Source organism: Tauraco erythrolophus, chromosome Z (assembly GCF_009769465.1).
Source record: "Tauraco erythrolophus isolate bTauEry1 chromosome Z, bTauEry1.pri, whole genome shotgun sequence".
NCBI lineage: Eukaryota > Metazoa > Chordata > Aves > Musophagiformes > Musophagidae > Tauraco > Tauraco erythrolophus.
The window spans coordinates 34,723,345-34,744,889 of NC_141496.1; the positions used below are offsets into that span (position 1 = coordinate 34,723,345).

A 21,545-nucleotide genomic window follows, 5' to 3' on the forward strand; every position below is an offset into this window, starting at 1 on the left:
AGTAACCACGGTGTGGGCACTTGGACACCAACATTTGTTTATAGGCACTTAAATAGGAGCCTATAGTCACAGGCGTGACTGGCAGGGGTGCAGCACGGTGTACCCACGGTCCTTCTCCTCTGCCTCTCGGTGTGCTTTTGTGTGCACATGCCTCGTTCTGAAAGGAATTGCAAGAGGAAAGGATACACCCTTATCCCAAAGTGGAGATGGGACATGTACCTGTTCCTTAATCTCTGTGAAACCAACATTCAGTTATGCCTGTTGATGTGTTTATAATTAGGTTGCACAAAACTCACTCTGCAGAAGAGCTTTGAAACAGATATTCCAGAAATATGGAGAGAGGTTTTAAAGAGATTTTGAGACAGGGAATTCATACAGACAGGAAACACTAATTTTTCTTTTGATGAGAATTTTTTTCCTCTGGCGTTCCTGGGCTATCTGTACACCAAAGTTGTTTTTTCAAGAAATCTTTTCTTTTTCTTCTCTATTGGTCATCATTCACATTACATTTTGGGGCTTAAAAAGCCATCATTATTGCCATACTATTTTTTACTTTAGAAAACTTGTTCTGCCTCTTTTTTTTTTCCTGCTTGAGGTGGAAATGACAGTTTCATGGTGGTGGTGTGCAGAAGAAAAACAACAAAAAACACCCACCTACTAAGGTATTCAAAGATTGCCATCAGAGCTCAAGAAGTTCTGTAAAACTAATAGTAATATATTCAAGTATAAAAATGCACTGCAGAAGTAATTCAGCCAATTGTCTTTATTCTTAGAAACAAAATTGTTATTCGTGTAGAGAGATATAGCTAAGCCTATCTGTAGATGTAGTTGCAAAATATATGTATAAAAATTTTGTTTTCTTTACCTTCTGACACTACCTGCTCTGAAGTTACATTAAGGGAAATAAAGTATCTCATAATTGAAGTTCATTTAATGTAAGATGTTATACCTCATCAATTTTAATGTTATTTCACAAATAATGAATGCTATGTAGTAGTACTGAATAGCATGTAATAAAGTGACAGGAATGAACGAAGTGATATAATTATCTGGTAGGGTTTTGACATTGCCTTTATTTTTGTAACTGCATGGGTTGATTAGTTTTAAAACATTAGGAGTATATACAACTTTCCAAAACGTCTGTTACTTCGGCATGATTTTATACTTACGGGTGTTACTTCTCTTTTTTACTTCATTATTATGTCCTTGTTTGTTTCAGATTGCAATTCTTGTGTTGCTTTCTTTATCTTTTATTGTGCTATATAATAACTTGCTACACCACCAGTTCTCAAACCATGATTTGTAGTCGCTTTACATAGCAAGTGCTTCCCAGTTGTAAATCCATATTAAACAGCACGTATTTAAAAGTTTGATGACAAGGCTAAGTGGTAGTCTGGAAGAAAATGTGATGACTTAAAACGGCCTATCGTTTCAAAAGCTTGAGAAGCAGTGCTGTAGGCAGTACAGACTCACGGAGGTATAGCCATGTCTTGGATGGTTTGAAGAACTCATGGCGTGCTGCCTAGTCCTTAAACAGCCCGCTTTGCAGTTGGAACATGTCTTTGTCCTTGTAACGCAGCAATTAAAGGGGTTATCCAAAGTTCTTGGGGGTGGAGGTGAGGTGTTGGAGAACATAGCAGTGACTGCTATGGCATATCTTGTGCAAGCACTTGCTTGCGATCGCTGCACATTAAGGATTTTATGTGCTGCTATTGCGTGGGATTTGTGTCTTGGGACTTAGCTACTACGTTATTGAATTTGTTTTCCACCTGTGTAGTAGTCAGTACACACCATGGTGGTTTGTTTCCTGGAAGTTGTACTACTCATTAACATACGTGGAGAAGCACTGGTGGGAAATTTCAGGTGGAAAAGTGGTATAAGCAAGCCTGGAAGGATATGCAAAGTTCTGTGATGCTTTCACAAGATTTGTGTTTTATTCAAAAAAATGCTTTCTATATTGTTTCTGTACCTTACTGACTACTCTTTAGTGTTAAATTATTCACATTCTCTCAATATAGAAAACTTCGTTTCAGAGGGCCTTGACATAACATATTGGATGATATACATAAATATTTAAAGAATGATGTTCTGGACAGTAGTTAAATAGAGTTTTAAGGAACTCGAGTAGTTTATGGACGATTTTATTAATGCCTTGCAAGTTGGAAGGGCATCCAGCCAGTATTCACTGAGGTTTGTTGCCTGTAGCATGATGAAAAGCCTGTAATGTTCAGAGAAGATGGTAAAATACCAATCGTTTGTCACTAAATTTGGAATTTTATGTGTGTTTACCCATATCTGTAAAGTCTTTTTCTTGATGTTTTCGTACAAGGTTCCAAAATTAGCTACTGAGTAGTTAACTGTAGATGCAGCATCCAAACAAAAACCCCATTGCTTTTTAATACTGCCTTATGAACTCTGAAATCATGTAGGAAAAAGGGATACTCTAATAAAGCAAAAGGAATAAGACCAAAAGAGGATTTTCCACCCCTGTAGGTAAAATTAGAGTTGTTTTCCTTTCAATAAGAGTAAATGTTATGTATCATTTTCACCTGTGCAGAGCAAGATCAGAGTAGTAGACAGCTTTTCTACTTTATCTCATTTCTTAACTGTGCAAAGATGTAAGTGATCAAATGAGGCACCCAGTGATGAAACCTCATCCCAACAATGATGTTACTAAATTATGTATGTGGCCCAAAGGAGCTAGGTAAAAGGTGTAAAAATAGAATTAAAAAAATATGTGGAGGAAAAATTACTGTTCTATGTAAATATATAGTTGTATCTGTGTGTGCATACTTATAAAATTATGTATGCGTGTGATGTATATTTATCTCTTTATTTGGAGGTCATTCTTTTCTGTTTCTAGTTGATATGTGTTATTTTTTGGTGCAACGACTGGTATCTTTCTGCTATGGTGATTTCAACCTCACCAGTATTTCAAAAAATGAAACTGTGGAATCAGACACCAATATGTGTTTACTGGTTAAATTCCACTACAGATGTTCAAAGACCCAAGAAGTTTCATGCTTCTAAGATGTGAAGGGAGACTGTAAGAAGGGGCTCTTGGTACTTTGTTCTGTTTTGGACAAACTGTGCAGCTGTGAAACTGTTCATGAGGAAGACAGCTTTTGTGATTATCTCAGATCTCCATAGAGACTTTTTCCAATAACTCAGATCCTGTTCTGGTTATACACCCAAATTCCTTCTCACTGCCTGATATTTGTTATAGGTTATTTCAGCAGTGCTATCGGCATTTAAGATCCATCTGTTATCTCCTCTGTTGCCTTTGACTTTGTCAGTTGTCAAATTGTAGGGTTGAAACTTTTCATTGAGACGATGTAGTGATATAGTTTTATTTGTTTCTGAATTAGAAAAATTATATGTTGATGCTCACCTTAAAATGTTGTGACCATTTTAAGGATGTATTCTTACATTTTTAAACTTACCAGCACTTCCTAAAAAGGGGTGAAGTTCTGATGTCAGTGTTTTGCCCGTAGTTTTCTGCCTGTACACTGACACATAGAATCGTTGAAACATAGGGTGGTTTGGGCTGGAAGGGACCTTCAAGATCACCTAGTTCCAACCCCCCTGCTATGGGCAGGGATACCTTCCATTACACCAGGTTGCTCAAAGCCTCATCCAGCCTGGCCTTGAAGATTTCCAGGCATGAGGCAGCCACAGCTTCTCTGGGCAACTTGTTCCAGTGTCTCACCACCCTCAATGTAAAAAATTTCTTCCTTATGTCCAATCTAAATCTCCCCTCTTTCAGTTTAAAGCCATTGCCCCGTATGCTGTCACTACATGCCCTTGTTCAAAGCCCCTCTCCAGCTTTCTTGTAGACCCTTCAGGTACTGGAAGGCTGCTAGAAGGTCCCCCCGGAGCCTTCTCTTCTGCAGGATGAACAGTCCCAACTCTCTCAGCCTGTCTCCATAGCAGAGGTGCTCCAGCCCTTGCATCATCTTCGTGGCTCTTCTCTTGACCCTCTCCAGCAGCTCCATGTCCTTCTGATGTTGGGCTCCCCAGAGCTGAACGCAGCACTGCAGGGTGGGTCTCAAGACAGTGGAGCAGAGCGGCAGAATCCCCTATCTGAACCTGTTGCCCACGCTGCTTTTGGTGACATATTGGCCAGTTCTTGAAAGCTGCCCGTGTGTTGTGAGACATGTTGTAGTGTGTCCCTCTGGCTATCATCTTTTGCCTATACACTGCTGTCTTGACCGAGGGCTGCAAATGGCTCCAGAGCCAGTGCAGGGGAAGGGCATGTGCAGGATTCAAGACCTAGAAAACCCCTTGTGTTTTCTTTCTCCTCTTGGAGCAAGGTAAAGACATAGGGATCCTGATTTGAAACTAGGGTTTTTTGGGAGAGAAGGAGGACGGGAATGGAAAGGCATCCCTTTAGAAAGGATGGGAAAGGGGACAGGGTAGGGTTCTGCAGAGCATGATGACAATATGGGAAGAGAGATGGGAACAGGAGAAAGAGAAGAGAGGTGAGGTGAGACCCAGCAGCAGAGGATGAGCCACTTTCCTTCCCATGGGAGTTAGGTAAAGACGGAATATGGTGAGAGTGAGCAGTAGACAAGTAGAAGGTCTATACGTGCTGGAATACACTTTCCTAGAGAACAGGTAGTTGAATTCCTGAGTCGTACAAATAGCTTTGATGAGCAGCAGCAAAACATTTAGCCTACTGTTGTGAAGACAGCAGCCACTGCCGTTACGCAGAGCAGTACCTCAAATGATAAATAAACATTGAGCCACAGCTCTGAAGACCCCTGACCTGCTCACAAACCATAGGTCTGCTCCAGCCTGGCAGGTCAATTCCACAGTACTTCATAGGATTTTTAAAATCCCAGCTGAAACTATCCCTGCCTTCCTCTCCCTGATGTCAACAGAGGCTTAGGTGGAAGTCAGGAACTGGGGGATTAGGGAAAGAGGAGTGACATCAGAAGGAAGGTCTGCTCGAACCTCAAGTCTGCTCTCTTGTATATTTAAGAAAAAGCAAGGACAGTTATTATACCATACATACTTCAGCAGCTTCAACTATGAGAATCACAAGGTCACGTCTCCATCTTGGGTTTTCAAGGTCATTATTATTTTGGCTTGCTATCAGTGCAAAACTGAGCAGGGAAGAGATGTTTTTCACAAGTGTGTAAATCAACAAAGCATTAGTGATTTTCTGTTTTGAAAAAAGAAAAAGTACTCTATTTGCCCTAGGGACAACTTCTTGTGTTTCAAAGACCCTTTATGATTAATAAATGCATTAGAACATCTATAAAATTGAAAAAAAATGTTTTAGAATAGGAAGTGGTAGTCTTCTTAATAATGAGAGCTTGTATAATACCATGTTCAGCTGTTTTGGTTTGGCTGAAAGATTACGAGATGTGAATAGGCTGTTAAGATATAGAAACCATATGCTTATAATTCCAAATCTTGAGTTCTGATCACTTAAATTTGTGAAATGTCTAATTCTGGAGTTTGGTCCTTTGAAGGGTGAGTGTAGCGCGCACGCGCGCACACACACACACACACAAAATCTGTCCTTGTTTTGACTCCGGTACTCTCACTGCTGTGTTGTCTTGCAAAAAAGTTGAGAATGTAGCCATGGCTACTAAGAATGATGATACACTGTTCTATAGATAGCAATAAAATACTGTGCATTCCCCTATTCACCTTTTAAGGATGTGCTTTGAAATGAGCATCTATAAAATTTACTATTCTTCACTGGTTAATAAATGTTATTGATGATGCTGCTGGCTCAATAAATGTTTTTTTTTAAAGCCGTGGAACATTTCTATGTTAAAGTGTGGCTAAACGTGTTGGAGTGGCAGGCGTCTAAATAAATGAAGTGTAATGTTGCTGAAACAATGAACTACTGAAAGGTGAGGTAGATTCTATGAAACATCATATATTTGGAGTGCACAACCGCACTTCCTGCAAGCTACTACAGCATGGAGAGAGATGATTGTAAAATGGGAGACAGCTTGGATTGCAGCATTTGCTGGCTGGAAAAAGTAACTATAAAAACAATAGGAAAGTTGCCAGGGCACACCTCTCTGTGCTTAATATGATTTAATGGGGCTTGTGGAAATAAAAATATAATTAAATTTATTACAGAGAAACAATTGGAAGGACATGTTTGTTTTTTAATAGCATGAAAATATGCTTTTCCCTGCAGAACCATTACCTCAACAAAAGCAGCAGGAAACAGTTTTCCGCTTAGGATCATAAGAAACAAAATCTAGTTTTGTTGAATTTGTTTGTCTTGACAAATTGCATTACAGATTATAGATTAAAAATGTTATTCCTCAATATATCTGGCTACAGTGAACCTTAAAAATCAGATCAAAAATGTCAAAAATTTTTGTAGACTGTTTAATTACTTGGTATGCTTTTTCTCTGGTTTGGATGGGTTGTGCCCTGTCTAGCTCACTGGTGTCCACAGAACTTGCTGTTACTGCTGTCAACTTCTGAATTCAGCCTTTACTTCTCTTTCAGCCTTCACCTCACTTCTGTTTTTCCAGTGCCTTATGTGAATGGTTGCTTAACTCTAGCCAGGATGTAAGGGTTTTTTCTGTAGTTTCGTAACAAAAATAATTCAGTTTTGTTTTGCAAGTCTACCTGTGACATTCTTTCTCTTCATGCAGCACCTCTAGTTTCTCTGCGATGCCAGTTTTGTGCTTGCCCTCGTTGAGCGGGGCAGTCGTGTGGGTATTGAGAGAAACTTTTCACAAGACTGAAAAGTTCTTTCTTTCAACCGTCATTAGTGTGACTGGCATATTTCTCAACCAGGTGTCTGACTCTGTTTCTTGTACAACTCCCAACAGTTCAGGATGATGCTCTTGCAGGAAATGCCGAATGAATCTGTGTCACTCCTCAAATGCACCAGAATGGAGCTTTGCAGACCAGAGAATTTTAGCAAAGACATGAAGAAGTAAACTCAGCCAAAGACTGAGTGGTGACGCAGTAGTAATAGTGTCTTAGATTTGTTTTAAATTATTTTTATTTTTTCATTCATGACTGATTCTACCAAAGAGTAAAGGAGTTGTTAATAGCTATCTTTCCACACCTTTCCATGCCCTTGTGCTGGTTTTTACAATGAAAAGAGTCAAATTGAAAATGTGTGGGATACCGTACATTTCATGGACTTAATTCTAATTGCTGTTGTGTTTATTTCATTGAAATGTTTCGAGTTCATACTGTTTATGCTAATAGCAGAACTCATTGTTTTATTTATAGTGCAACTTTTTAACTTTTACCTAAAAGGATGTGAACATACTTTAGCTTTCCTGGGATGTACTGTAGACTGCTAGAGAAAACTGCCAGCCAGAAATGAACTTGGAGAGTTTTATTTTGCATTTCCTTTAAAGAAAGAGTTGCAGAATATAATTATAACTGTCCTACCAGGGAACTAAAAATACTCGCTTGTCTCAGTGGCTTCAGCCCAGGGACAGTCTTACAACTACAGAATTCAGGTGGTTCAAACACCTGGAGCTGCCTTGCTCTCCTGTCTAGACTAGTATTCTCTGCTGACTTCTCCTTTCTACAACCCACAATCTTTCTCTGCTCAAGAAAGTTTAGAGGCTTGATAAATACTGAAGAAAAATATATGCCTGGAATGCTAGCATGTAGGTATCTCTGGCATCTAAATAACTTTAAACAGATCATTCCGGGTGGAAGGTGGGAATACTACAGGATGCCCATAGGGGACGAATAAGACACTGTAAAGAAACAAGAAGTCAGTAATATCAGCCCTGGATTAATATTTCAGTTGCAAATAAAAACAGGCATACATTGCTAGAGATGCTATACATCACTCTGCAAGTTTTAAGAACGGGAGTTTGGGAGGTAAGTCTTGAGATCAGTGAAGGAGAAAATTAGAAAATTACAAGACAGCCTGGGAGGTGAGGCTTTGAGCAATCTGGTGTAGGGAGGGAGTCCTTGCCCATGGCAGGGGGATTGGAACCAGGTGATCTTTGAGGTCCCTTCCAACCCTAACCATTCTATGTTGTATGAAGTTACAAAGAGTGGCAAAGTAGCTGAAATGTATTATTATTAATTCAAATGTATTTACAAAGAAGTACATTAAAAGATAGACATTTTCTTATATTGTATGAACAACTTTAAGCTTAAGCCACATATACTTAAGGAAAGCTGGTCAGTGAAAGGCAAACAAATCACAGACTTTTATTTATTTATTGTTTTACATTTATACCCAACTAATACTTCAGACATCATAGAAAAACAAAATTAATCAGATCATCAATCAGAACTATGAAAATTGGCCTGTATAGCTCACTAAGATTGACTGATGGTCTTGAAAGGTTAAAATAAGCCAACATTAGACAAAGTTAATTGATATCAAGTGATAGTTGATGGCAAGTGGCACCTTCTAAAATATAAAAAAGATGTTGAAGAAAACACTAGAGAAATTTGAATGTCTGCATGTATTAGTGCTCTAATGAATGGATGTTCTCATCATTTTGAAAAGCAGTGGCCCTGCCTCTTGGTGATTCTTTTGTCATCCTATTCCTTGGTGCCTTTCTCTCTTCTTAAAAAAAAACTCTCAAACCCAAAATATATCAGAATATTTTTAATAATAGAGGGAAAAGAAAAACCCAAACAAACAAAGAAAGAAAAATAGAAGAAGCAGAAACGTTGCTTGGTTCAATCTCAATTTCAGCTCCCAGTGAAGGGACAGACTCAGCGAGGGGTTTCTGTGTGTGAACAGTTGATATCTGCAGGACATCAGAGAAACCAGTGTGTTGTTGCAGCTATCTCCAAATAGTTGTGGAAACAAAATTATAGGATTTAGCTGTAAGTAAAAGTTTAAGCCAACATACCTTCAATATGATAAGGGCAGCATAGTTTCAGTCTGTGAAACGAGCCTTCAGAACAGCTCTTCTGTGGAAGTCAGTATTTCTGTTTGTTCGGACATGTGGGTGGTTATCAAACCAAAAATCAGTATTTTTGCGTTTTATCACTGGAAGTCACAGAGTACCCGTATGCGTTTAACTTCATGATTTTAGTCTTTATTTGTACAATTTAAATTTTATTGCTGTCCCTTTCACTTCTGACAGACCGTTTGCAAAGTGTAGGTTTTCTTACAACCAAAGATCTTTTACTTTTTCAATGGCTCGACTTCCTAATAGCCTAATAGTCCATGCATTTTGGTGGTGGTTATTTGTGAATGAATAATGAGGAGAGGTTGTTTAGTTTTTCTGCAGTGCCAATAAAGATGAGCACAGTTTACACATTTGTGAGGCTTAACTAGTTCACATTCAGCTTTTTGAAGTGAGTGACTTATTTTTCTTTTGAAAAAGTAAGTCTAAAAGTCTTTTGTTTTCCAGTATTTAGGTAACGGTAACCATTTCTACCCTATTAAACTTTTTATAGTGTTTTCTTAAAATGCTGGTTGATTTTCCTTCGTCTACAAAAATAGATGGAGGATCAGGGAGCAAATGAAGAAAAAGTTAGTCTGATGCAGTATGGGACGTAAATGAAAACTCAGCATTTGGAGCAACTTCAATGCAGGTGTCTGGGGAGTATGTCTGTTGTTTGTTCTACAGTGGATGTACAGCAAAGCCATTCTTAGTAAGCCAAAGAAGATGCCAAATATTTTGTCACTATACCCAGCTTAGTAACTTTTGACAAATTTAATTTTACAATCTTTAGGAGTTTGGGAGGAACAGGAGGCAGGTTCAAAGCCCATAAACCTCTGCTCAGTACCTCAAGCCGTAAGAAAGGAAGGGAGCAATCCATTACACATAAATAGCTGTAATTATTTAGCATGATCCGTGTTGTAATTTTACACTTCTCACAAAGTGAACACTTAAGATTTTTTTTCTAAAATGACACATACATTTCCACTTTCAACAGTCCCACCTTCATAGCAGTACAATTGTAACAGAGGAGAAATCAGCGAGATTTACACAAGTTTTTGTCTAAAAGGAACATAAACATGTCACATAGATCTGTGTGTGCAAGAAAAAGTAAATAATTACGTGAAATGTACTTTTTAGAAATATTTTTCATAGCATGATGCTTCCAACAGAAATGGCATGTGTGGTTCTGTAAATGTTAGTCAATTTTTAAGTTCTAAAATTCAGAAGGACGACATTGATTTTCAGGATGAGGAGAGGTATGTGCAATGGGGAGAGGCCCAAAGTGCATCTATTTTAAAAACCCAGAGTAAAAGTAGACACTTTGAATTACAAAATGTCTTGAATCTTACAGCTCATGACTACCCTTGTCAGCAGAACTGTGCTAAAAAGAATAGGTCAACCCAAGAGTTATATATTAAACCAAAGCAAAATCAATCTGGAGATAGGCATTAAAAGTGGTTTTTTACTTGGAAAATATTTAATGTGAAGGACAGTCTTCTAGGTAATGTCTCTGAAACAAAGATATGGGCCATTCAATAAACAGTTGGGTATTGTTCAGAAAATGCCGTATTAAAATGGAACAGAGGTTCGATGAACCTAATAGCCCTGTTCTCAGATATGCCTTTGATCTAATGTATCCTGGTGGGGCATTTGTTACTTGATGCCAGGTGTTGTTGCTCATAGGAAAATACTATCAATTTCCTTAGCTTGTCTGCATTTTAGCAGTCTGAGAGACCAAATCTGTGTTGAAGTGTCCTGAGAATGGCAAGAGGCTGTATGTATGGAAATGGCTTCAATGAGCCATGTTTTGCCCTTCTGATTTTAACTTGGATACTAACTACACAGCTGTAATTCTGCTGCTCAGGAACTCTTAAGTGAAGGGAAACAAATTACCCAAAAATTCCACATTTTTAAAATATTTACAGGAGGGTGCGGTGTCATATTTGTTTTCACCTGACTTTTGCTACACGAAACTGATTGTAGTGATATGAATTTTATATCCGTAATTCATGAGCTGTTTAAAATGACACTGCAGGTTCACGTACCTGGAATTGTTGACAGTCTCAAAGTCATGCACTTCTGGAACATGATGTGAAAAGTTTGTTAAAGATAAAAAAAAAGATAATAAAGATAGTTAAATGTATTTTAGTTAAAAGATAATTAAAAGATAGTTAAAAGATAATAAAAGATAGTTAAAAGTTTGTAAGGAAAAAAGTAGACAAAAATTAAATGAAAACTTTCAGACTTTTAACTAGAACATGCCATTGGTGCTGACAAATGTTGCAAAGACTCAGGTAGCTTACGTTATGATGTGATTGGACAGTGGTAGCGTTGTGAAGGTTGTTCAGGTGAAATAACTATCTGGCTGTAGATGTGTTTCAAAAACAAGCTGGGTGGGTTGAAGCGCACCAAAGTGAGTCACATCTAATTGTAATTATCAGACCTGGTTCTTTAATAACTTAGCAGTACACCACATTTAGATGAAAGAAATAAGATGAAATAGAACCGTGAGTTTGTTATACAGGTTATTCACATGGAAAAACCATGACCAGAAATGTCCTACCCATTAAGATTTTTTTTTTTTCTGAGTATTCTTCTAGATATGGGACTCAAGTGGTCCAATGAGAGCTACCATAGGTCTTTCAATACACCAAAAGCCTCATCGAGACTGGACTTCAAACAATACTTCATCCCATCTATTAAGATCTTATTGTTTATTGTGGAAGTATCTCCATTTTCTTTTTCTGTGTGAAATAAACGGGAAGAATGAGAGTAAAAATCTAAATCGCAGTGAGCTGGATTGTTCTAATTCTATCAGAGAGATGATGCAGGAAATCCTATAAGGTTGTTTCCAAGTAGAAGGAAAAGTTCTTAGAGGATCAAAAATACTAATTATTCAGCATTTCTCAGACTACCAAGACCTCATGCATTTAAAAAAAAGTGTACACTAATCCAAAGTTGCACTGAAAATCTGTCAAAATAATGCAAATGGGAATGACATGAATTTTGTTCTCTTTTTTTTTTTACACATTTGACGTTTTTGCTATTTTAAAGTTGGGCTTCGCCTATTTAGAGAAACAGAGAAATGGATAATGTGTTTTAGACTCAAATCTTTCAGATTACAGCTTCTCCTGGCACTCTGGTGATTGGAACTGAAGTATGTTCAAAAGGCACATTTTTTCCAGACTTACCTGAATGAGGGCACCACGTTTGAAATGGATTCCCATAAGTGTTCACGTTAATACTAGTGTTTGAGATCTGATACAGCTAAAAGAAATATTCCTTTTAATTTTTTTTAATAGAAATGTCATATAAGATGAGAGGAGCCATGATCACCAGAGGTAACTGACTGATTTTGTAATGGAAGAAGCTATTGACTCTCCGAGGTAAAGCAAATAGTGTTTTCAAGTGTTTCGTAGCATCAACAGTACGTAGGATTTTACTGGAGCCTTAAAACCTGCAGTACTTAGTTGACAGTCTGTACCGTGCATATACGTGAGTTATTTTCATCCTCTCCAGTCTTCTGAGAATACATCCGAAGCGCAAAGCCTCAGGAAATGCAGTGATCCTTTGAAGCTTAAAGGGTAAATGGGTGATCATGTGGTGAGAGCACAGTGTTTGGAGCTGTGGACATGGGCTCTGTTTGTGCTGATTGTGCCAAAATGCTGTGCAGCTGACTTTGGCACTTCTGGGTATTCACGAGTTGGGTAATGCATGTAATGGAAGGATATAGCTAATACGTAAATGAGGCTGTAAGGACCTTCTTTGCAGATGATTACAGAAAGCCTCAACTTGAAGAGGAGTCTGCTATCTGAGTTGCATGCCCTGTGTGAAACGATGGTGATGGAAATGGCCATATCTCACCGTACTGCCCAACACATGACTCCAGGTGCTGCCAATGCAAATCTCAAAGACTCTTATTTCAGCCTGGGGCTGTCTGGGTGGATCACCCATGGAGAATTTCCCATCACTGCCAGGAGAAGCCCGGGGAAGCTGAAAGACTGACGTGCTGCCAAACCCCATTTTAATTTTTGCCTGGAGGTAGTTGGCATGTAGAACTATAGAATCGTTTGGGTTGGAAGGGACCTTAAAGATAATCCAGTTCCAACCCCTCTGCCATAGGCAGGGACACCTTCCATTACATCAGGTTGCTCAAAGCAAATTCAACTTGGTCTGGAACACTTGCAGGGATAGGGCAGCCACTTCTCTGGGCTCATAGTGAAGAATTTCTTCCTTAGATCTCATATAAATCTCCCTTCTTTCAGTTTAAAGCCATTGCCCCTTGTCCTATCACTACATGGCCTTGGAAAAAGTCCCTCTCCAGCTTTCTTGTAGCCCCTTTAGGTATTGGAAGGCTGTTGGAAGATCTCCCCAGAGCCTTCTCTTCTCCAGGCTGAACAGCCCTAACTCTCTCAGCCTGTCTCCATAGCAGAGGTGCTCCAGCCCTTGGATCATCTTCATGGCCTCCTCTGGCCTCACTCAACAGCTCCATGTCCTTCTGATGCTGGAGACCCCGGAGCTGAATGCAGCACTGCAGGGGGGTGTCATAAGAGCAGAGCAGATGGGCAGAATCCCCTCCCTCGACCTGCTGCCCACACTGCTTTGGATGCAGCCCAGGATACAGTTGGCTTTCAGGGCTGCCAGCACACATTGTCGGATCATGTTGAGCTTCTCATCACCCAGCACTCCCAAGTCCTTCTCCCAATCCACTTGTGCTTGGGATTGCCCCAACTCACATGCAGAACCTTGCACTTGGCCTTGTTGAACTTCATTAGGTTCTCACAGGCCCACCTCTCCACCCTGTCCAGGTCCCTCTGGATGGCATCCCTTCCCTCCAGCGTGTCCACAACACCACACAGTTGGTGTCATCAGCAAACTTGCTGAGGGTGCACTCGATCCCAACATCCAGGTTGCTGCGAAGCTGGAGGTTCTGGAAAGCTCCCTACATGTCATCTGGGAGCATCTTACGCTCAGTCCTGTGACTTTCAGTGAACCCAGGCATTTCCAGTTTCTAGCGTTCTATCAGAAGGTTCTCAAACAGCAGTACATGCAGCCGTCCCTCCTCATGTGGTCAGCTCTCTCCTGAGCCGGAGGATGTGGGTCAGTGTCTGCTGCGTGGGGTGCTCCTTTTTTAATGTGCTCTTCTCTGCTGGCAGTCAAAACAGAAGCAAAAGAAAAAATAAAAGAGCTGGGAAATGCAGGGGTTAATTCTGTGCCGTCTGTGGGTGCAAACAGGGTTCTGTTAAAAATGAAATGAAATTGGGTGGAGGTAGATAAAAAGAAATCTGAAATAATTGTTCTGTAGAATATGGCCTTTCCACATAGGCAGAAATCTTTCTCTTCACTTCTGTCTGAAGAGAGTGTCAAATAGAGAATCTCATCTCTTAATTAGAAAGAAAAATACTCATCAAACACATCTCATCACTGGAAAGCTAATGATCCACAGCTGCTAGTCTGAAAGGGCAGGCTTTTTTTCTGAACAGTAGGAAGTGTTAATCATTTTGGATGAGATTTCCTTTTAAAATATACTGTAGTTTGCAAAAGAATAGGATATTCAATATTCTAACTTAAATTATTTTTTGAAGTGTTGTACACCAGGGATAGTGTCATGTGTCTCCCTGAATGATCATTTAATGCGTGTGTCTCTCACTAAGAGTATCAACTGATGTGATGTTGTAAATGGCCAGTTCGTGTCTGTGACCCTGAAAATCTTGATCTCATGGGGGAGAAGAAAAACCGTCCTCCCTTGTATTCTTCTGTATATGAAATGGCAGCTATATTAAACTGTAACCTTTGAGACTCCCACTCCTCCCTTAAAATAGTTGGCTTGTTTCAGTAGTGATGAGGATCCTTTTTTTAGACAGAGTTAGAGCCATTATTTTCTTGGAAGAGATCATACCAGATACAGTCCATGTTCTGCTGGATGCTTTATAGGCGCGGGCAAGTCCCAGAACCGCCCTTTTATACACGTTCCTTAGCTTTTCTGGACTTTTTTTTTTCCCTCCTATACTTGTTTAATGGATGGCTATGTAGATTTTCCTCCCTTTCATGCATGAAGTGAAGGTTTCTACAAACCACTTCTCTTCTTCTCTCTCCTCCCCCCACTATCAGGTCCTTCAAGCCTATGAACTGAGTCCCTGCATATTCTTACTGTTCTGCATCAGATTTTGAGTTTGCTCATGTTTACTTAAAAGTTTTCTCCAATTCTGGGAATTTCTTTGTTTTTTCCCATGTGTGTTTCATGAGTGCATTTCTCTTCTGGGGGAGATAGTGAGGCCACTTCACTCGCAGTGCCATCACTGTGCTGGTCTCGCACAGCACACGTCTCATTTGTGTTGCAAATGTAGAGTCCCTGCTTTCCTAGTGCCTGGCTGAGATGAGTGCCTGAAAGGAGGAGCTGGTTAATATTCAGCCAGAATAGATGGAAATGAAGCTGGCAGGGCAGTGAAATCATCTGCAGGAGATGGCAGATGTAATATCCATGTTTTTGAAAGAGATGTTCATACGATTTGTAAAGAGGTAATATCTTAATATAATATTTTAATGACCTATAGAGTACAGTACTGTAAGGAATTAATACTCTTAAGGATCATTTGGTACTAAGGAACCTCAAGTGAGGATTGTTTGGATGATAAGTATGGATGTTCTGGAGTACAGGGTACATGATGACTGTGTTCTTCAGTCTCCGGTCAGGTCCGTGCCTCCTGAGACTGTCTAGGTCTGCGGGCTTCTTTTCTCTGGAGCTGGAGATTGTTTGGATATTACTTCATTTTATTTCCATCTTTCTAACCAAAGTTCAGATGGGACCATAAGAAATACTGTATGCATTGCTGTTTCTCAACAGATAATCTCTAGTATTTGCTTTTCTGGTAGTTGGGTGCTGTTTGTTGACTTCCAGAGCTCCCTTCAGTGTGTGTCTATTAACTAGGGCATCTCTGGGGTTAAAGGGTGCAAGGATTTTTGCTTTTCTTTTGAGACGTGAATTCTGTTGCAAGTTGGCTGTATCAAATTTACCGCATCAAATCCCTGTAGATCTGGCTCTCGGAAGGGTAGTTAACAAACTCATAGAAGAACTCTCAAATTCCATGAGCCGTTGTTTGTTTCTCACTCATTACCATTTCTAACAGATTTCCTTTTAAACTAAATCTAAAAAAGACAGTTTTTTTCAAATGAAATATTAACTGTTGGAAGTGCCAATATGCTCTTATGCATGTCACACACACTGCTTTTTTAGTTATTTCAGTATTTATCATGTTTGTCTTGCAGTCTCACAGGACTTCCATTATACATAGCATTCAGTGATAGAAGTAGGAGGGTGAGGTAAGTTAGCTGATCTTGAGCGAGCAAATTACTTAAAATACAGATTTTTTTTCTTTTATATCGGAGCTTATATTTGATAACAGCGTTTTGTTTTAACTCTAAACAAAAATCCAGCAGAAGACTATGAAAATCCTCATTTTCTTCTAATTTGGTTTTATATACGTCTTGGTGACTGGTTTGGGAAAGTGAGTCTCTTTTCAGTTTACCTAGCTATTGGCATTGCTTTAGGAATGCTAATTCTATGGCACAACACCATCATACATTTTAGCAGGTAGTAAAACCACAAGTACTCTGAAGCTTAACTGTTTGGATGAAAAGCAAGATTTTGGGGTGGATGTCCAGCTGTGGTACGTAATGTGATTTGCTATAATACTTTCATTTTTGTTTTTTGCCATATTAGCAGAAAACAGACCCAAGTTATGGCTAGAGCTGGCTGAAACAAAGGGGAGTTTGTACACAGAGAAAACCAGATGTAAAAATGGTTTTTGTTTGACCCCATCTAAGTCCGAATGTTTTCAGTTCTTTCTTCAAACTGATAAATTTGTACCAGCACCAGTAGGGAACTGGCGCACATCTCTGGGAGATGTAACCTCAACACGCTTTGGCCAGCATCCAGCCACGGAGCACTCGATGTGTTTTCAGGAAACGCTTGAACAAGTCAAAGTTTTCGCAGGGGCGGACTTAGGTGGCTTCTCAGCATTCCTTTCAGCCCTGTTTTCTATGGGTCTGTGGTCATACTGTTTTACCATGCTTTCGTTAAAGTAATTGTACGTTTTTCCCTTTTAGTGCGATTTTTTGCTAGTTTTCTATGCAAAAGAAAGATTTAGGTGTGATGTCTACTTCTTCTACTTGTTTGTGTGACATTGCTATGAAATGACCAAGTTCTTTTCTCTAAACAGCAAATTGATTTATATCCATAGAAATAACTAACCTTTTCTTTCTTAAATTGTGGTCCTGTTTTTATGCCAGTTTGCATTATTTTGTCCACATAAGCGTTATTTTATGAGAGAACAGTTAATATTCTTCTCAGACCACACTATTTTCTTTTTGCAAGAATTAAGATACGAAGCAATGGAAAATGTAGCAGTTGTTTCATGCAGGTAAGTGACCAATCAGCAAAGTTAGTTAAACAACTTTCCTGCATAAGGAGAGGTTGGTTTCTTTAGAATTGTTTTAATTTATTGGTCTTAGCTGTGCGCAAGAGTTTAATGTAATGCTGATTTGAATCACTTTTTTTCCTGCTCTGTCTTCTAGCTTTTTCTTTTCGTGGTCTGGAACTTTGAGCTCTACATGATACCACTGGCTTTGTTGTTGCTGCTGGCATGGAACTACTTCTTGATCGTATCAGGGAAAGATAACAGGCAACATGATACAGTGAGTCCTCTCTACTTCAAGAGCATACGTGTCCTTTTCTTTTTTTTAACTAGATAAAATTTTGTAACTGAGTTTAAATATGACATCTTTTTGAAAATATGTCGGTTCACAATGCTCGATGGACAATTTTCCCACCTGCAATTTAATTTTTCTCCAGCTGTCCAATAAATGTGTCTGGTTTTGTTGAAAATGTCATGTAAAAATACAGTAGAACATGTACTATCCTCAGAATCTGGTTTGTGTGGGAGCAGAGATGAGAGGCTTTTTGGTCAGGAGAAGGCAAATAATTTGAAAATGATTTTGTGTGGCTAAGTCCTTGTGTTGCATTTTTTATTTCACATATTGAAGTTAAAGCTTAAAATTATTCCAATTTGTTAACAGTTTCAGAATGTATCACATTTTATTGGATTTCACAGTTTAGCATTAATATGTTACCATTCATTGAGCTTAATATAAGTCTTTTCTTATTTTCTTCTCCTAATCTAATGCCATCATTTAATTACATGCATGTAGTTGGGATGTAAAGTGGCAAACATTTACTAATAACTGACATTTATTAGTAATGAAAGCACAGTTCAGGGTTTCAGAAGCATGTATCAAAAGCTGAAGTTGTATTCTGTGCTGTGCAAATTTTCTAGCATTCAGGCAGCTTAAGGATTTTGCATGTATTTTATTGCTGAGCCTGATGAATTTGATATTTGTATCAGTATTTGTGTCCTAAAGCAGTGGGCTCTCTAGGACATTATGATCTGGACAGATAACAGGATAGGTGGAAAGAGACCAAAATGGGTTAGATTATTGGTCGCAGAGGATAGTGGCTACTGGAGGTTGGTAAGAAGTGGAATACCACCATAACCAAGGACCTGCCCCATTTAACATCTCTATGAGTGACCTGTAGGAGGTGACAGAGTGCTCCCCTATCGAGTTTCTGGGTGACACCAGGCCTGTGGGACCAGTTAGCACCCTGGATCTGCCAGTCAGAGAGACCTAGGTAGGATGGAGAGATTAGGTCATGAAATCCAAGAAGAAAAAATGTGAAGTCTTGCTCTTGGACATGAATAATCCCTTACAATGTTACAGACTTGGGACTGATTGTCTGGGAAGAATTTGTCTGAATTGGGCCTGGATGTCTTGGAAGACAGCAAGGTAAACATGAGCCAGCAGTGTGCCCAAGCAGGAAAAAGGACCTCCAGCACCCTGGGCTGCATTAACAGGAGCACAGTGGATCAAGGGAAGCGATGATCCCCTCTGCTCAGCACTTGTTAGACCACATCTAGAATAGTGTCAAGTTTTGGGCACCTCAGTTCAAGAAAGACATTGATTAACTTGAGCGAGTTCAGTGGAGAGCTACCAAGATGGTGAGGGGCCTTGAGCACTTGCCCTGTAAGGAGAAGCTGAGGGAAGTGGACTTGAAAGAGCCCGGAGAAGAGACGGCTTTGGATGACCTGAACAGCAGCCCTCCACTGTCTTTGAGAAGGTTATCAAGAAGATGGAGCTAGACTCTTGACAGTGATGTGTGGAAGAGACAACAGGCATAATTTCAGATAAAAGAGGTTCTGACTGGAGAACCTTTTTTTGCCATGAGAATTGTTAAGCGGTGGAAGAGATTGCCCAGGCAAGTTGTGCAGTTGCTGTTGGAATTCTTCAGGACCGGACTGGATAAAGCTCTGAGCAACCTTATCTGACCTCATGGCTGACCCTGCTTTGGTCAAGAAGTTGGAGATGCCTTCCAGCTTGAATGATCCCATGACCCTAACATCTAGTGACTGCAATTGTTAGTGACCAGGGGAGCTGATACAGCCCCGATCCTGACACTGGTGTTACCTGTCTATGTCACTAAGACTGTTACACTTCCGAGGGTCATCTAAAATTACAGGTGGGGATGATAGAGGTATTCTCTAATCCCAAAGGTTGTTACATTTATGAAGAAAGCCTAAGATAAAGATTTAAAAGATGCATTACCTAAATCACAGCCTTTAGTCTTCTACTGCCTGAAATGCTTAAAGCTTCTCAACCTGAAGATTTTATGAGTAACTGAAATCCCTTGTGAAAGGAGAGGTTTCACTTGTGAGCTCCATACACTTCATTTGTCTCTGAAGTTCCACCTGCCTGTGGAGATTAATTGGGTCATGTAACTTTTCTAACAAAATAGTGAAGCTATTGAGGGGCTCTCTGTCGAGGACATCAAATGCTGCTCTAAAAACGTTCCTCTTGCTGAGGTTGCTCAGACCAATTGTTAAGACAGCTTAGGTCAACCAATTGCGTTCATCCCAAATATTTGATATCTATGCCATTGTTCACTATTTTTTGTTTTGGTTTATCACAAGTAAGTTGGGATATCATTTTTGATGATTTGAGCTTGGTTATCACATGGTGAGCATCTGTCTTCTATGAAGTGATCTGCATACTTATTGGATGCCTTTCTAATTAACTCACAAATCTTCGGTAATATCACAAGTCCTTAGCTCAGATCATTAGCACAGTATCATTAGATTAGGAGTCATTTAAATATTTCTGTTTTCCTATGCAGAGTGTAAATATTAAGCAAATTAATTAAGCAGTGTTTCCTAGTGGCTAGAGAATGCTTCAAGATTCACATGATCTGGCTTCTGTTCCCAGGTCTCCAGAGATTTCTTGTGTGCCTCAGTGAAATTGTTGACTGCTTATCTTAGGACTATCATCTCTATTTAGAAGTTACTTTGAAATCCTCAAGCTAATGATAAAACAAAAAGATAAATGTGTTTGTTAACTTTTCTTAGTCAATTAACACCAGACAAGCATAGTTAAAAATTGTATGCACTTTATACTTGTTTCATGTCTATGGAAAATACTGAAATTTGAGACCTTCAGGAGTAGCTCAGAAGAGTTAGTTTCCATCGTTATATCCCTACAAGAAAACAATTACCAATTGTCTCATCAATTCAAGCATTAGGGACTGCACTCTTCTGCAAGTCAATGAAATAGTGATCCCTGAGTTTCTGTCCAATGTGGCAGATAGACCAGCCTTAACTCATCCTCGCTCAACTGTCTCCATAGACAAGTTATAATTTTCTATGTCCTCTTGGCCATCAGTTTCTTTGAAGTACTTTGGAACTTATTTTCTTGTGGAATAATTCACCTGTCAAATGGTGTGGGTTACTCTGTTGTAACATGAGCCTGCACTGCTCATTTGAGTGTGTGTATGATTATTTTTCAATTTACTCTGACTCTTAATAAGTTGTAAGTGCAATTGCACTTGAATTAAAAGTGAAATGAGACTGGGGCAAGGGGGAGACCTGAGTATATTTACTAGTAGATCTAAGGAAGAAGTTTTTTACATTGAGGGTAGTGAGGCGCTGGAACAGGTTGCCCAGAGAAGCTGTGGCTGCCCCATCCCTGGAAGTGTGCAAGGCCGGGTGGGATGGGGTTTTGAGCGACCCTCACTCCTTGAGTGGAGGGTTTCCCTGCCCATGGCAGAGGGGTTCGAACTAGATGATCTTGAAGGTCCCTTCCAGCCCAAACCGTTCTATGGCTCTAGGATTCTATAATAGCAGATAAGTCTATTGGAAAGTCCGATAAAGAAGTGATGCAGCGTATGAGGCATTATTGCTTTCATAGATCCAACTGGACTGTTTGTAGGGTTGATCACCACTGTGGTTTTAGTCAAACATTGTCACAAACTTCAGAGAGAAGCATTGGATTCCCTGTCTTTTATACATTTAGGTCAAGATCAGTTGTGTTTCTGAAAGATACGTTTTCATCAAATACAAACTCTTGCATTAAATGTTGGTGTAAGCAAATTTAGATAGGTGTAAATTTAATGGATGATTCTGTAAATGAATCTATGAGAATTCAAACTGGTCTAAAATTAATGAACTTCTGGCATTGAGTCATGTGGCAGGTATAAAAAAATCACAGAATAAATATTTCATTTCAATATTAGGCAAGGAAAAAAAATCACTAAAATGGCATTCTTACTTTCCTCTGAGTTTTGCAGTA

At 39.3% G+C, this 21,545-nt stretch overlaps 1 protein-coding gene across 1 annotated transcript in view; it reads left to right on the forward strand.

Moving 5' to 3' along the window:
- MCTP1 (multiple C2 and transmembrane domain containing 1) overlaps positions 1–21,545 on the forward strand; it is a 290,613-nt gene that overhangs the window by 217,542 nt on the left and 51,526 nt on the right. Inside the window, exon 16 of the mRNA XM_086628677.1 lies at positions 17,448–17,567. Coding sequence (XP_086484803.1) covers positions 17,448–17,567 — 120 coding nt within the window. The remainder of the gene's footprint in view (positions 1–17,447; positions 17,568–21,545) is intronic.